This window comes from Osmerus eperlanus, chromosome 28, assembly GCF_963692335.1.
Source record: "Osmerus eperlanus chromosome 28, fOsmEpe2.1, whole genome shotgun sequence".
Taxonomy (NCBI): Eukaryota; Metazoa; Chordata; class Actinopteri; order Osmeriformes; family Osmeridae; genus Osmerus; species Osmerus eperlanus.
The window spans coordinates 4,230,815-4,246,029 of NC_085045.1; the positions used below are offsets into that span (position 1 = coordinate 4,230,815).

The 15,215-nt window shown below is 44.4% G+C and overlaps 2 protein-coding genes across 3 annotated transcripts in view; one reads left to right on the forward strand and one right to left on the reverse strand.

Annotated features, from left to right (window-relative positions):
• Positions 1–1,143: 1,143 nt before the first annotated feature.
• On the forward strand, positions 1,144–10,546 carry LOC134015091 (nuclear receptor subfamily 5 group A member 2-like). Of its 2 annotated transcripts, none has more exons than XM_062454420.1 (7): positions 1,144–1,326; positions 2,815–2,933; positions 3,025–3,166; positions 3,936–4,585; positions 7,166–7,285; positions 8,164–8,311; positions 9,382–10,546. In XM_062454420.1, the coding sequence occupies exons 1-7, from the start codon at positions 1,305–1,307 to the stop codon at positions 9,633–9,635; spliced, it is 1,455 nt and encodes a 484-aa protein (XP_062310404.1). In that variant the 5' UTR covers positions 1,144–1,304; the 3' UTR covers positions 9,636–10,546. The 2 variants fall into 2 exon arrangements, with proteins under 2 accessions (XP_062310404.1, XP_062310405.1); XM_062454421.1 differs by lacking the exon at positions 1,144–1,326 and adding an exon at positions 2,207–2,384.
• A 1,267-nt stretch (positions 10,547–11,813) lies between these two features.
• The window catches only part of adgrd2 (adhesion G protein-coupled receptor D2), a 14,474-nt gene continuing 11,072 nt past the window's right edge, over positions 11,814–15,215 (reverse strand). Inside the window, exons 19-24 of the mRNA XM_062454036.1 lie at positions 14,652–14,693; positions 14,484–14,537; positions 14,128–14,275; positions 13,830–13,888; positions 13,655–13,685; positions 11,814–13,038 (exon numbers count right to left, since the gene is read on the reverse strand). Of these exons, the coding sequence (XP_062310020.1) occupies positions 13,031–13,038; positions 13,655–13,685; positions 13,830–13,888; positions 14,128–14,275; positions 14,484–14,537; positions 14,652–14,693 (342 nt within the window). The 3' untranslated portion in view covers positions 11,814–13,030. The remainder of the gene's footprint in view (positions 13,039–13,654; positions 13,686–13,829; positions 13,889–14,127; positions 14,276–14,483; positions 14,538–14,651; positions 14,694–15,215) is intronic.

The following is a 15,215-nucleotide window of genomic DNA, read 5'->3' on the forward strand; positions in this document are numbered from 1 at the left end:
TGCAAAACAAATGCGTGCTGGAGACAAACAATAGATAGGCCATATTTCTCTGCATCATTGACAGGAGACCTGTCGTGACGTCCCCGGACCCTCCTCCTGTGGCCCATGCCGCCGTCCATCTCTGCATGGGAGGCTGCCTGTTTGTTTTGTGCCCCTCGCCTCTAACAAACGGATGTGCAGATAGCCCTATCAGAGACCTTGCAGGGCCAACACTGCCCCACTATCCTTCATGTAAGGAGGTCAGGGGTGAAATAGATTGATAGGTACTGGAGGTGTCGACTCAGCAAGTTGAAGCTGAACGGCTGACCCAGTCAGGCATATATTGATGATGCAACTGCTAAGTGTTGTGCTGGGTAATTACAGCAAATATGCAATTTAGAAACTTGATCGTACCTTTGATGAATTAAAACGCTGAATGCAATGAAATAAACGAAGCAAGCTCACGTTTGTCAGTGAAAGGAATTCACAAACTAATAGTTTGTGGTTTTTGCATGGCCTCAGCTATGCAGACTATTGATAAAATTAGACAAAAAAAGCTACAGTGGTTACACCATAAATGAAAGCTGGTCTTAATCGTTCGTGTCCTTCAAATAGGGAGCCCTTTCTACATAATCTCAGTCTTGTCTCATTGTTTATACAGTGAATCATATCTACAATAATATACATTTCAATTCTTTCTACAGTACAAACTGACTGTTCACCATAAGGAGTTATTCACTTCACACGCAACATCTTAAGATCTTATTCAATATCATCTACACTTCTTAAAATGTTATGTCGCTTCAGTTATTGCACATCTTCCGTCCCTATATTCATTCAGAACCACCTAAAACGTCCTCCAAAGTGTTTTCCAAATTAGATATCAGTACTATCTGATAGTATTTATCCAAGCACATAAAATAACTAAGCTTTAAAGGGTTAATACGTGGTAAAGTAAGTGTGCTGTTTCATCCATGTAGCAAATGTATGTATAGTTTGTCGTTTCCCTCATTCTGCAATATGCTGGCCTCACGACTATATCCATTTATTATGGCATAACTGTGCGCAACGAACTACGGAGACAGAGCGCATCACCGGCTCCGTAGGTGTCACATGATTTTGACTACCAATGAGAACTTTTGTGGTCTAACTTTTTGATCAAGAAGGCAGAGTACAGAGCGCCATGGGCATTAGTAGTTGGCGATGAACCACATCCCGTGCCGTTTTCAATCAGCCATATAATTGTTTTATTGGTCAAGTTTTTCTATACGTCGTAATATATTGTATCCTTGGTTGTTTGTTGTCAGCAGCTCGAAAGGAACCGAATGTTGGGAGACAAGGCTCAAGGTAAGTCGCGATAAATCCGCTTGGGTTTTTTTCTATTCAATTGTCGCAACTTAATTTAAATAAAATATGACTAGGCTACGTTTAAGCTTATAGCAGTTTAATACAGACTATCAATTCGCCCATTAGTTACATTAGACAAATTATATAGCCTTACTGTATAGTCCCAGTCCTATTGGAAATTGTGGATAAATTTTTTCAGAGACACTGTGCATTTCCGTTAAATAGGATATTCAGTGGTATCATTGAGTTTACGAATGGAATAGGCCTATTATAATAGGCCTACATTTTATATATGCAAAGCCAAAATTAATGCATTTAATAACATAAATTACTTTTCAAAAATAAATAAATATGAATTGCATAAATATACATATCCAATTAATTTTTCAAATAGGCCAAACAATACGGTGATATTAGGCAATCAGACCTAACCGAAACGAAATTATATATTTGTAAAGGGAAAAACAATATGCATTTGTTTTTATTAATGATATTCTATTAATACTGATTTATAATTAGGCTATTGTTACGGTTAGGCCTATCAGTTTCATCATTATCAGAAAATGTTTATTAACTATAATAGTAACATAAAATAGTAATAATAATGATGACTATAAAACTAAGTAGTAAGCTACATAAAATACTAGCCTAAGGAAACCATTTGATAGATTAAAAAACAAAATCCACCTACTCGATTTATATCCTACAATGTAGCCGGCTGTGCTATTGTCCATGGTAGCCCTATTCGTTATAAATCGCTAAAGCTACGTGTAGGCGATGTAATACTGTCTATAAAAAAACAAACATACATCATAGGCTGTTTTTCTCAAGAGGGGGTCGCATCTATCACCCATTGGCTATATAGAGGTGGTGAGAACCTTGAGGAGAGGGACATGTGCGTATTTCGAAGAGCATGCTGTATGCGCACGGGTTGGGAACCATCGAGAGACACTTGGAAGTGACCACTGCTGAACCTTGAATGATGCAGGGATTATAAAACTTCATCACTTTTTTATTTACGTCGGATTAATAGCAATTGAGAGTGTATTTGTCTGAAGGTATTATTTGCAAAGCTCTATTTGGATCTCATTATCTTATGCCTCAAAATATGTGTTTTTCATGTCCTGAAATATGTTGTGATATTTGGAGTGACGAATAAGACATAGAATAGAATAAAATAGAATTAAATCTGATCATAATATATCAGCAAACCACGCGCTAAACTGCTCCTATTCAAAGATCTGAAATATTTTGCCTCCAATATAACCATTTTGCATCGCATTCAGTTGGCTGTAAAAAAAAGAAGAAACTACATGATTTGACTGGATATTTTAATAACTAGGCTACGTAATAAACCGTGACGTTCAGTAAAATGAGTAGTCTATTGAAAATATTTGATCAAATGATCATGAGTTTCTGGTCTACAATTATTCGTTTTATGTATAAAAAATATGTCATGCTTTCTCATCGCCTGTTTTTGTAAAACAGGTGTCTCATTGAAGGTAATGGAATACACATATGACGAAGATTTGGAAGAACTCTGTCCTGTTTGTGGAGACAAGGTCTCTGGATACCATTACGGGCTCCTCACCTGTGAGAGTTGTAAGGTATAACATTAAATTCGTATTTTAACCTCCATTATTCATAATGTTCGCAGTTTGTCAAAAAAGACCAGAAGTCTACCTCTATATCTTTCAGGGTTTCTTCAAGAGGACTGTCCAAAATAACAAGAGGTACACATGTTCGGAAAATCAAGAGTGCAAAATAGACAAAACGCAACGAAAGAGATGTCCCTTCTGTCGATTTCAGAAATGCCTGAATGTTGGAATGAGATTAGAAGGTATGACTACCGATTTTCTATTACAATGCCATTAATTGTTCTTTATACAAGTCGTTCGCTGTGAGGGTCTTCAACATTTTTAAATTAAGATTGATTTTTGTTTTCATTTTCCCAATATGACAGAAATAGGTATGGTAAACTAATTATTTTTTTCTTCTTGTTGTAATCTCGTTCAAATTATACTATTTTATACACGATGTTGGGCAATAGGAACGCAATGTTATTATAGCATTTTATAAAATAAAAAAATCTACAGGTATTCTGATTATAGCTTTCTTAGTGTAAATTTATTCCAGTATAACTGTATTATTAAGTGCGCTAAGACCGGCCATTGGTTCAACAACAGGCCTATGTTTATCGAAATGAGCACAGTTTTTCACAGGAAGCGATGTAAAAAATAGACTATATAAAAATGACACAATGTTACCAATTGATAGAAGGGGATGCATTTTACATGAACAAATCCGTGTGGTCTATAATCGTGTAGAAAAAAAACTGCTTTTTCAAAAGACTGTAGTGAGTAGAGTAGTGGAACAGACCGCTGCCAAGAGGAAATACATGGCTGAATTTAGATTGTTTGCACACTTGGTTTTGACTGTGTGTGTATTGTTAGTCCCCCCCCCCCCCCCCCCCCCCCCCCCTTCGATATATTTTGTAAAAATAAATGTGTTCCTTAATTAGTGTTCTTCTAAGTCATGTTTTTACAAGATTTATTCAGAACATAGTTTCTTACCCCAGACTTTTCAACTGATGTTTCCCTCTCTGGCAGCGGTTCGTGCGGACCGCATGCGTGGGGGCAGGAATAAATTTGGCCCCATGTACAAGCGAGATAGAGCCTTAAAGCAGCAGAAGAAAGCTTTGATACGTTCCAACGGCTTCAAGCTGGAGTCGGCTCCGCCAGCGGTCTCCCCCATACAGACTAACTATGGGTTCACAGGCACCCTGCATGGCCTCCCCACCATCTCCAAAGGCCTCCTGTCCTCCACTCCAACCTCCATCAGCCCCACAGACTATGAGACTAACCTCTACATACCCCCGTCCCTGGGTTTGGCCATGCAGACCCACGGGCCTTTGCCCAACCAGTACCAGTACCCATCCTACCCCAGCAGGCCCATCAAGTCCGAGTGCACTGACCACTACACCAGCTCCCCAGAGTCTCTGATCGGCTACCCCTTCCAGGATGTCTACCCTTCTGGCTCCCCCCCCAGTGTGCCTCCCCTGGTGATGGAGCTGCTCCGCTGTGACCCAGACGAGCTGGCCGTCCAGAGCAAGATCGTGGCCCACCTGCAGCAGGAGCAGAGCGGGCGCGGGCGTCAGGAGAAGCCCAGCACCTTCAGCCTGATGTGCCGCATGGCAGACCAGACTCTCTTCTCCATCGTGGAGTGGGCCAGGAGCTGCATCTTTTTCAAGGAGCTGAAGGTAAGATTCTAGAACGACAACAAATCTACTGTGCTCAGCACCTACTATCGAATTCCCACAGTAACCGTGTCTCTATAATGAATGATATTGAAAACAATATGAAGGTTTTTCCCGAGAGAGGGGGATTGAGAGTAGAAAGAAAATGACTGATGATTCTATCAGAAAGTATGTTCTCACATCTGGGTGAATGCAACGCTTAAGTCCATGGTGCAATGTGTCAGTCGTGACAGATTGCTGTCATTTTGTCTGGGCTCTCTTGTTCCGGAACGATCCACTCAAACAGGGTGGCCATTGAGGAGACACGGTGGTTGTGTCCATCTTCCTCAGGGTAATGATTTGAGATGCATCACTCCTCACGGCCGCAACGACCTCCCACGCACAGTGTCTTTGTCAAGAACGATGTAATTGAGTTGTGCCAAACTGTCCCGTATTATTTAGTGTCCAGGTCAATTTAGACCTAACCTCTGAGGACAAACAAATCAATAGTGCCGTGAACAGTATGCAGTTTATGTACTGAGGAGTTGTGTTGTTAGGAAAGAGGAGGAACAATGCTATTGTTCCTCACCGCGCACTCTGCCACTGCCACTGGAGAAAGAACGGTTATGAATTTGAAAACAGTTATTGGCTTCGTGCGACATTGAGCTTTCAGAGAAATGTCACCATACTACATCTCAAAGCTACCTATAGTCTCTTGTGTCAGAAACAGTGAGTCCATTGTGATGATGGTGTTATATGTAACTCTCACAGGGAGTAATACATTGTATCGTGTCGGGGATATGCCAGAGAAGTGTCGACAATTTACAGCTTCCACTCACTGTGTGCTGGTTCTGCAGGAAGCTTAAAAATTAGTTATTTTAGTTGTAGTTTGCTGATTCTCTGATAATAATTTCCTACAAGGATAACTTATTTATTACCTGATTGTAATAGTACTGTTGACAAAGACCATCAATCCAAATTCTGGAATAGTGCTATATCTTTTTTTTTTTGGTGTACCAAATTATTCCATACTGTAAAGGCCTCACTGGAACTCAGAGCACAGATTTGCTTCAGGCATTTTTTGGGTGAATCACAACTGATTGCGGTCTTGTGGAGACGCACAGGAGGGGAACAAAAACTGTCCTCGTTTGCCAGCAGAGCCTCCTGCAGAAAAAGCTGTTTCTATCTGAGTAATTACATTCCAGACTGACGATAACAGGGGAATGTCAACTCTTCCCAGCCCAGCTTTGTGGCTCTCATTGTTCATAAGCACAGCACCGGATGGACGTTTTGATTGATAAATCCACCGTTGAACCATCTTGTTTACTGGAGAATCAATTCGCGTTTCAACATTGTTATTTGAAGCTTGTGAGGCACATGCACTGTAACACGCGGTGTGTTCTAATACATGTATAGAAGCCTGAGACACAGGATGAAGCTCACCCAGGTCAAATTGACAGCAAGTGAGTCTGCTTTCCCTCTCTACGTCCCCCACACCTGCACTGAGCCAGGATTGTAGAGGGCTTCTAGAAAAGTCTCAGTGTCTCTTATTTTCAGTGTGTGTGTTGAGGGGGGGGGGACTCCTCCTTGAGAGGAAGTACAGTAGGTCGCTGAGCCCTCCAGCTTCCTCAAATGACCCCCCCCCCTCTGTTTCCCCCTCCCCCCGCCCCGCTCGCCCCCTCCCCCAGATGAATCAAGACGTTGTGTGTGGGGCTGTTGCTCCAGCAGCAAGATTGGACCTCTCCACTGGACAGATATATAGTTTCATTCAAGGGATAGTAATTCTGTCATCCCCATGCCAGATGAATGTGTGTCCAGACCTGGAGCGACGCTATTAGGGCACTACAGCAACTCTCTGTGTCACCAGCTGCAGAATTACTGACTGAGTCGTCCTTCGGCCGAGAGAGTAATATGTGTTGGCTGTGAGGAAGAGACCAATCCAGCCCCCCCACACGTGCACATGCACACACATGCACACACACACACACACACACACACACACACACACACACACACACACACACACACACACACCACACACACACACACACCACACACAAGCATACACCTAAGCACGCACACACACACACACACACACAGTACATACACGTTATCCTGACTTATAAACATATATATATATATAAATATATTCACACCCTTTGCCTCCCCCCCATCCCCCACCTTGAGTAGCGGGAGTGTGCCTGGGAAGAGGAGTGTGGGGTGGGGGGAGGGCGAAGGTGAGGAGGTGGTTGAGGTCATCTATGTAGCTCGTAAATACGCCGTGATGAGACGTGCGAAACTGACACAAGCCCCAGACGCTGGAAATATGGCCCCAGGACCCCAATCCCCCTCTCAACTGTTTATGGTCGCACCATTTATCTGTCCCTGTGTGTGTTTGGGATGGGACACTATCACCTACTTGTAGATTTTAGGGGGGGTTGATGTTAGATTGATGTTAGCTGGAGCTGGTAATATCAGGGTGGGGGAATTCAATTTGACATTGAATTAGAAATTTGATAGGTCCTCCCGTGCCTTAATGTTCACCTTTGCTGTGTGGAATTGGTTTGATTCAACCCTTGTCCTCATTTTTATCTCCTGTACTAGGTGGGTGACCAGATGAAACTGCTCCATAACTGCTGGTCTGAGCTTCTGGTCCTAGATCACATCTTCAGACAGGTGCACCATGGGAAGGATGACAGCCTTCTGTTGGTCACTGGCCAGGAGGTAAGCTCTGGGGTCTGAACTCTGCGCGTGACATCTAGGCACACTGCCATAGCTTGATGATTATGCTACAAAAACAATGTGAGGCAGTACCTAGTCTACCTCAGACCCCAGTAAGTGTAGAACGGACAAACCCCGAGGCACTCAGGTGGCTGCTCTTGTTTTCCTCCACATTTGGGGCGTGTTTGGAGATCTCCAACACAACCAGACAAAAACCTTCCCTCAACTGACAGGATTCAGCTTGTCGATAGCATGTGACAAAGACCAAGGACAGGGGAGGACAGGGGAGGACAGGGGAGGACAGGGGAGGACAGGAGAGGACAGGACAGGGGAGGACAGGGGAGGACAGGACAGGTCAGGTGAGGACAGGGGAGGACAGGACAGGAGAGGACAGGGGAGGACAGGAGAGGACAGGGGAGGACAGGGGAGGAAAGGACAGGGGAGGACAGGAGAGGACAGGGGAGGACAGGGGAGGACAGGAGAGGACAGGGGAGGACAGGGGAGGACAGGGGAGGACAGGAGAGGACAGGGGAGGACAGGAGAGGACAGGGGAGGACAGGGGAGGACAGGGGAGGACAGGAGAGGACAGGGGAGGACAGGAGAGGACAGGGGAGGACAGGAGAGGACAGGGGAGAAGCGTCTGCATCTGCTAATCTGGTGTTCTTGTATGTCTCACAAGATTGGATGGGTTATTAGAGAAATGTGGAAAGAGTTGTAGCTACAAGCTTGATTTAGCAGAGTGTCACCTCACCATGTTGACATTCGGCGGTACACCACATGGAGAGCAATATTTTTGTTCCCCCACAACAGATGTGAGAGAAAAAAAGATGTATCTGGCGTTTGTTAATGCTGGTGTGATTTGACCCCTATGATGACCCCAGATGGAGCTGTCCATCATCCAGTCCCAGGTTGAGATGACCCTGTCAGGCCTCATCCAGAGGGGGCAGGAGCTGGCTGGCAGACTGCAGGCCCTGCAGGTGGACCGCCGAGAGATAGCCTGCCTCAAGTTCCTCCTCCTCTTCAACCCCAGTGAGTAGACCTCTCCCATACAAAATGGCAGGAGATAAGCAACATGTAGAAATGACGACTTTTGACCTCGAAAGTCAAACCCTGTATCAAATGTTGAGGGAGTGTACAGTGGAATAAATTCTATTTGATTTCCTGTGGAAACTATTTATATTGCTTTGCAGAGTGTAACTGCAGTGTGTAGATGATGAAAGGACAGGCATTTAGCAGAAGCTTTCAGTGTAGAAATTGGTTCGACTAAATGGTTTTGAGGTTCCATTTAACAGAAGTGTTTCCTTGGCAAAAAAGGTGTTATTCTGAATTCTAATTTTAAATGTCCATCCATGGTTACATACTGTATGTTTATTTATCTAGAAGGTTACCACTGTCGTCTCAGTCGATCCTCTACTCTTCCCTTAATTAAATTTGAAACTTCAATGAAAGGATAACCTCTTATATCATCCTTCAACGGCACTTAAACGATCCATAATGACTCTGACATTCACTTGATAGTCTAGCTGACATTCATGGCGGTTTCTCTGCATATGGCGGGTGTATGGATGTCGTTTCCCTTGATTCCTGGAAGCGATTGCTGTTTAGTGCCAGAAAGCACGGAACAAAAGGCTCCGGAATAATGAGAGCACTTGTCACGCGGCAGAAAATATTTGCCTTCCCTGCCGTCTGTTTCATTCTCCCGCTCACCCTCGTCTCTCTATAGGCGAGTTGGGTTTGTTGGGGTTAATTTAGTTGCCCTTAAGCTGTCTGAAAAGATAATTCAAAATATTTAATTAGTGTGTGAATGCCTGTGTTGGCAAGACTCACCTGATGCTGAATGGAAATGAATTAAAGGGCACAGCTATTGTCTTTTGCGCACACAAACACACACCCACACACACACGTACACAATCAAGCATGCAGATCCTTTTAGTTGTCATTCCCTTTTAGATAGAGGAATTTGTATCCGATCGACGTAAAAGCTTTTTGCATTTCAATTCCGATCCGGAAAACAAAAGGTGTGTCAGGAAAAATGTGCTAATGGCACACCCACCATCTCGCACCACACGTAACAACCCAACCTCCCTCTCTCTTTTCAGACGTGAAGCTCTTGGAGAACCAGGCGTTCGTGGAGGGCGTCCAGGAGCAGGTGAACGGAGCGCTGCTGGAGTACACCCTGTGCTCCTACCCTCAGTTCCTGGACAAGTACGGCGAGCTAGGCCTACGCCTGCCCGAGCTCCGAGCCCTCAGCACCCAGGCGGAGGACTACCTGTGCTACATGCACCTGAGCGGGGAGGTGCCCTGCAACAACCTGCTCATAGAAATGCTGCATGCCAAGAGGGCCTGTGTGTGAGGGGCACTCCACAGTGTGTGTGTGTGTGTGTGTGTGTGATGGTACATGTGTGTGAGGGAGAGAGAGAAAGTGACAGAGAGCATTAGAGAGTAATGCAGTACACATTGAAGAGGATGTGTATCATTCCGACAGAGAAGGAATGTTTGTGTGTGTGTGTGTGTGTGTGTGTGTGAGAGAGAGAGAGAGAGATAGAGTGAAAGAGAGACCAAGAGCGAGAGAGAGTGAGCGTTGTCCCTCTCCAGAGTTAAGATAGATTCACTCAAGCTACACTGTATGTGCATGTACAGTGCATGTACATTTTTCAACTTGTGTTAATTGTGAATGTCCCATCCAAAGCTGTATGAGATAATCACTACATTTACCTTTTCACTTGTTATCTTGTCAATTCTAAGCAACATTACCAAAAATTACATGTGGGGGAAAAAAAATATATCACATGCTCAATATAATTTAGTTTTATCTATTTAGACATTTTCAATATGTTAATATATAAATGAAAGCTACATATTTAGTTTGAGTCACAGTTATGGAGTTTGGCTGAGGAAGTGAAGCGGATGAAAGAGAGAGATAGATGGAGAGAGAGAGGGAGAGAGAGAGAGGGAGAAAGGGAGAGGGAGAGAGAGAGAGAGAGATAGACTATTGTGGCACTGATGGGTGGGAGAGACTGTCAAGAACCCATCTGTCGGAGCAGGCGTCATCTAAAAGGAGGGAGGAGGCGAGGGGAGCCCAGGAAGAGACACGCCCACAAAATGTGAGAGGGAGGATGAAGTGAACAACACAGGCGTTTTCTTATTAGACGAAAACACACACACCCACACCCACACACACACACACACACTAATAGTTATTTGTAAGTGCATGTCCTTCAGATTTCACCAAGGAGCCACCCAGCCTGTCTTCAGAGGCTGGTCAAGGCCGGGACTGTGAATTCCCTCCAGGACTGTTGTGCTGGAGGGAGGACAAGCATTAGACAGAATCTATTCTTTTTTCTAAGTAATATGGAAGGTACCAGTGAGCTTGTAAAATACAATTTACGGGACCATATTAGAAAGGAGTGGACTCGATCATTCTTGAAAATGCTGTAAAGACGCTGGTCAATAAAGAGCTGAAGCAAACAGGATAGACAGGCATCCTTTTATCGATGGGATTTAGAGTACATTGATTCAGTCACAGACACACTGTGAATGGAGTCTATTGTGAATCGAATGTCTATTCCTTTTATGTGGCAGTTGGCTGTTTAAATGTGTTGTAGACAATCATTACACATGCCTTAAAAACTGTATAACTGGCCTGTGAACCTGTGAATATTTCCATTGTGTTTCGTTTTTTTGTATAGAGAGAAGTAACCTCTGTGACTCTGTACAGTGTATTTATATAATGAAACTGACGGGAACGTACACAAACACAGGCTTTTTTTGTTTTATGTTTGGGTCAAAATGCTTTTATTGTAAAATGGGGTCTCTGGATGTCGCATAAGTTTCTCTTCAATGACATTTGTTTCCTCATGAGTTTCCAGTTGTGGTCGTCTTTGTAATGTTGCAAAAGTCTCAACCTCCTGTGGTGATGCTCTGATGCTCTTTCTGAACACTCCTCTTTTCAATGCAGACAAATTGAAGAAACATTTGTTTTTTCTTTACATATATTTTATTGTAATAGCATCAAGCCAATAAATGCCCATGAAATAAACACGTGTCGATCATTTGTTTTGGGCCATCACTTCTCGTGATGTAGAATAACTTCAACAAGCAACAGTACTGCAAACCACATTACAGTATGGTCATACTCAGGGAGTATTTGGATTCCAGTTCTGAAAATCATAACAATGGGAGATAACATGTTTTAACTGAATATCTCAACAGGACAAATGCAAAAGGTAACCACAACATCAACACAAGAACTGATCACACAAAGGCTTTGGAGAAAGCAATCCTTATCACACAAACAACGCATAAACAACAACAACGGCCCCACTACATATACAGCATATACGTTTATGACCATGAATTCACATGCCTACATCATCATAAAGGGACCAAATAAACCCCATTGGAGATCACAGTTCCCACATGAAGCTACTGCCAAAACCGCGCTGAGGAATTAGTCGCTGCAGACGGTTAGCGGAACGGGGGGGGGGGGGGGGGGAGAGAGGTAGGGGGCATGTGCCAAGCTCAGCAAGGCCTCCACAGCAGACTCTGTGATAGGTGAATACCAGGCTAGGGGCCCTGCACTGTATCTTTGAAAGCAACACGACGTGAACATGGATCAGTTTACATCTATAGTCATCAAGAAGATGAAAATGTCTCTCTATCCTAACACTGTATATGAACATAACACAATACTATCCATGATCTTATACTGACAACACAATCCTGTTGTCTGGTCTTATCTTACAGTAATAGAACCTCTGAACCGATAGGTTAAGGCTTACGATGAGCTATAAGATAATTACAGTTACGTATAAGATTCTAAACAAAACACACACGGACACAGAATTAACGCAGTGCCCAAGAGGTGATGTGACCCACACTGACCAAGTGAACCAAGTCTGCACACTGTGTGGCATAACGAGAGGACGTGTGGTAGAGGGGGGGTATGTTTCTCTCTTTGAGTGGCTACCATGCCACAAGATGGCTGACGGGAGAACTACGCCTCCCAGAATGCACCACGCCGACAGGTGCAAATGCCTCAGTCCTCTGATTGGAGACGGGAGCTCAGGTGGGAGAGGGAAAGAGGACAAAAGGCTGGACACACACACCAAGCGAGGAAGAGCGTACCTGGCACAAACAGAGTTCGATGCCAGAGGAACTTTGATTGGAGGATACCATTGGTAGGATCCAATGCGAGGAGGAACTTTACGAAGCCTTTGTTTTGCTTCAAAGTAATTTATGTTTTGCTTCCTGAACTACGTTTTTTATTGGTGAATAAACCGGTTTCTTTGCTTGAACACACTTTTGCCTGCTCTGTCCGGTTGTGACGCACAGCCCTACACCCCACACCGTCGTCTAGCCTCTCATAATACCACAACTGGGAACAGGAGTCGCACATTGGCGAACTGGAACAGGGCCTTCCCAAACAGCAGCTGACTTCAGACCCTGGGAATGGGAGAGGGGGAGGAGCAGTGGGAGGCAGTCATCCTTCTCCAACCTACTTCCTGCTTCACACACATCTTCCAGAGAGTGTGTCGTCAAACAGTACTGTACAAGTATTCAAATGTCTGTGTGCATGCAAGAAGAGAAAGGTTGATGTTTCGAGTGGTTGAGAGTGTGCTTTTGTGTGTTCTCGAGTTCGTTTCCAGGTGTTGTGTTGGAGTCGTTGCACATATTTTGTGTGGATGTGTGTTTCCTGTCTGTTGCGTACCGGTCAAATCTCGTCACTTTTGCACCAAACCCAGTGGATCAGCAGCCTGCAAACGAGAGAGAGGAGAAAACCGCTCTGAGTAAGCCTGTTGTGACATAAACAAAAACCTGTGTGGCTGCATGAGTCTGCTTGTGTGAGTCTGCGTGTGTGAGTCTGTGTGTGTGTGTGTGTGTGTGTGTGTGTGTGTGTGTGTGTGTGGGGGGGGGAGCAGGTGTTTTAGTAGATGATGGCCAGTTGTCTGAATATCTAGCTGGGCTGGGTCTGTCTAATCAAGAGGTTTTTTTGTTATGTTGACTCACAAAACTGGACCCTAAGAGCCACTCAAACACTAGCCATCAGGTGTTTGACACAAAAGAAAAAAACATTTAGGGAGTCCATTATAAACGTCCCTTTCTCTTATTTCGGGTGATTAAAACTCCACTCAAGCTGACATCACCATCTGCCCTGTTCCCACTGAAGACATCAGACAGACAATGGCAGCTTCCTTAGAGGATTCATGGAAGTCTTTTATAAACTTCTTAAGCAGGCACAGTTACAGTCCTTTAATAAATATGAACCATTTCAGATGAATTTTTCCCAAATATTAATTAACAGTCTGTAAAAGCATGGATAAAGGAAAGCTTGTTTATTTACATATCATGGTTAGATGACGTTATGATTACCTGAAGGCTTGAATGCTGTCAGTTGAACCACCTGGTGAAACAGACAGGAACCGAACAGAACATAATAATTTATATGGATTCACCCCAAACTACCATACAATAATTTCTGACAGCCTTCAACATTGAAGCCAATAGCCTTTAATGTTAATTTGCTGATGAATCCCACAAAACTTACCTGGTTTGCTGATGCTGGCTTGAAAGAGAAACTCACAAAGCTTTCAGTCCTGTAGCTCTCTGAAATCAAAAAGACCCAATGCAAGCAAGGTCGTCACTCGCCCGATACAGTGCTCTGATAGTGCTCTAATAAGACATCCTTTTGACACCGTGCCACCATCCCACCCGTACCCTAGTGCTCCCCTCAGCCCCAACACCTGCCTGTAGCCCTAACCCCAGCCCTACGCCCCAGTCTCCTGCCACAGGCCTACTTCCAGGCCTGCTCTCCCCTCACCCCAGCCCCAGTTCACCAGCCCTACCGTTTTTGATGACCAGGGAGGTGGAGGTGAAGCTGGCGGGACCTGAGGTGTCGCTGGTCTCAGGGCTGGAAGGAGGGGGCGGGCTGTGGGCCCAGGACATGACAGGGGTCCGCTGGGAGGGCAGGAAGCTGATTGGCTGGGAACAATTCTGAAAAACAGGAGGATTAACGTTAGGATAGAGACTTGCTAGAGTATTACCGGGAGCGAGGTAGCTAAACATTGATGAGTGAACTGCGAGGGTACACTTCAGGAAATATGAAGGAGTAGTTAAGGCATGCTCTCTAGGATTTAGAAATATGTCTTCACCCAAATTAATGTGATCCGAAACACGGTGATAGCTGTAGCTTTTGGCTCACCGTGAAAGACAGGGCTTTTCGCTTCTCTTTGATCCTTTTTATGGCATTCCGCACCTTCAATAAACAACCGGTTAAATCCCCACTTATCTGCAGGCAAGTAGCTGCTATGCAAAGTCACAGAAACTATACTTTTCACATTAATATCACACATCAAAACCAACAACTTACTTCGCTGTTATAAACCGCGTACACCAGGAAGATGTACAGGCCCTATGGAAAAAGCAAAACAACAACTCCGATTACGCAGCCGCGCTGTACCCACAATGCATCAGCAACCCCCTGTTACCACGGACGGGACCCAGACATCCAGACAGCGTGTTGACGTTTCCTGCATGGATGCCGTTTCCTGTGTTTGTGAAGCTTGCAAGGTGAGAACACTGGCCCCTCTCACTCTCTCTGTGTTTTCACCGGCTGGGTCTGAGCTGGTGTCCTCCCTACAGGAGGATGACTCCTACCGTGGCTTTATCTCCACTCTCCTGGACGCTCACAGTAAATCTAAATTAACTAGCAGCTCTCCAGGGGTCACCCAGGGGCTAGCTCATTCAGATTAATTAAAGGGACGGGATACGAGAGATAGAGAGGGAAGTAGAGGGAGAGAGAGAAAGAGGGAGAGAGAGAGAGGGAGAGAGGGAGAGAGAGAGGGGGAGGGAGAGACAGGAAAGGAGAAGTGGTGAGAGAGAAAGAGATAAAGCTAGAAAAACAGAAAGAAGAGCGAGAGAGAGAGAGAGAGAT

Bases quoted from the DNA above. Each gene is read 5' to 3' on its own strand.
- LOC134015091 (XM_062454420.1), top strand. From the start codon at position 1,305: ATGTTGGGAGACAAGGCTCAAG. The intron at 1,327-2,814 runs GTAAGTCGCGAT...TTTGTAAAACAG, and splicing joins GTTGGGAGACAAGGCTCAAG to GTGTCTCATTGAAGGTAATG. The intron at 7,286-8,163 runs GTAAGCTCTGGG...TGATGACCCCAG, and splicing joins TGTTGGTCACTGGCCAGGAG to ATGGAGCTGTCCATCATCCA.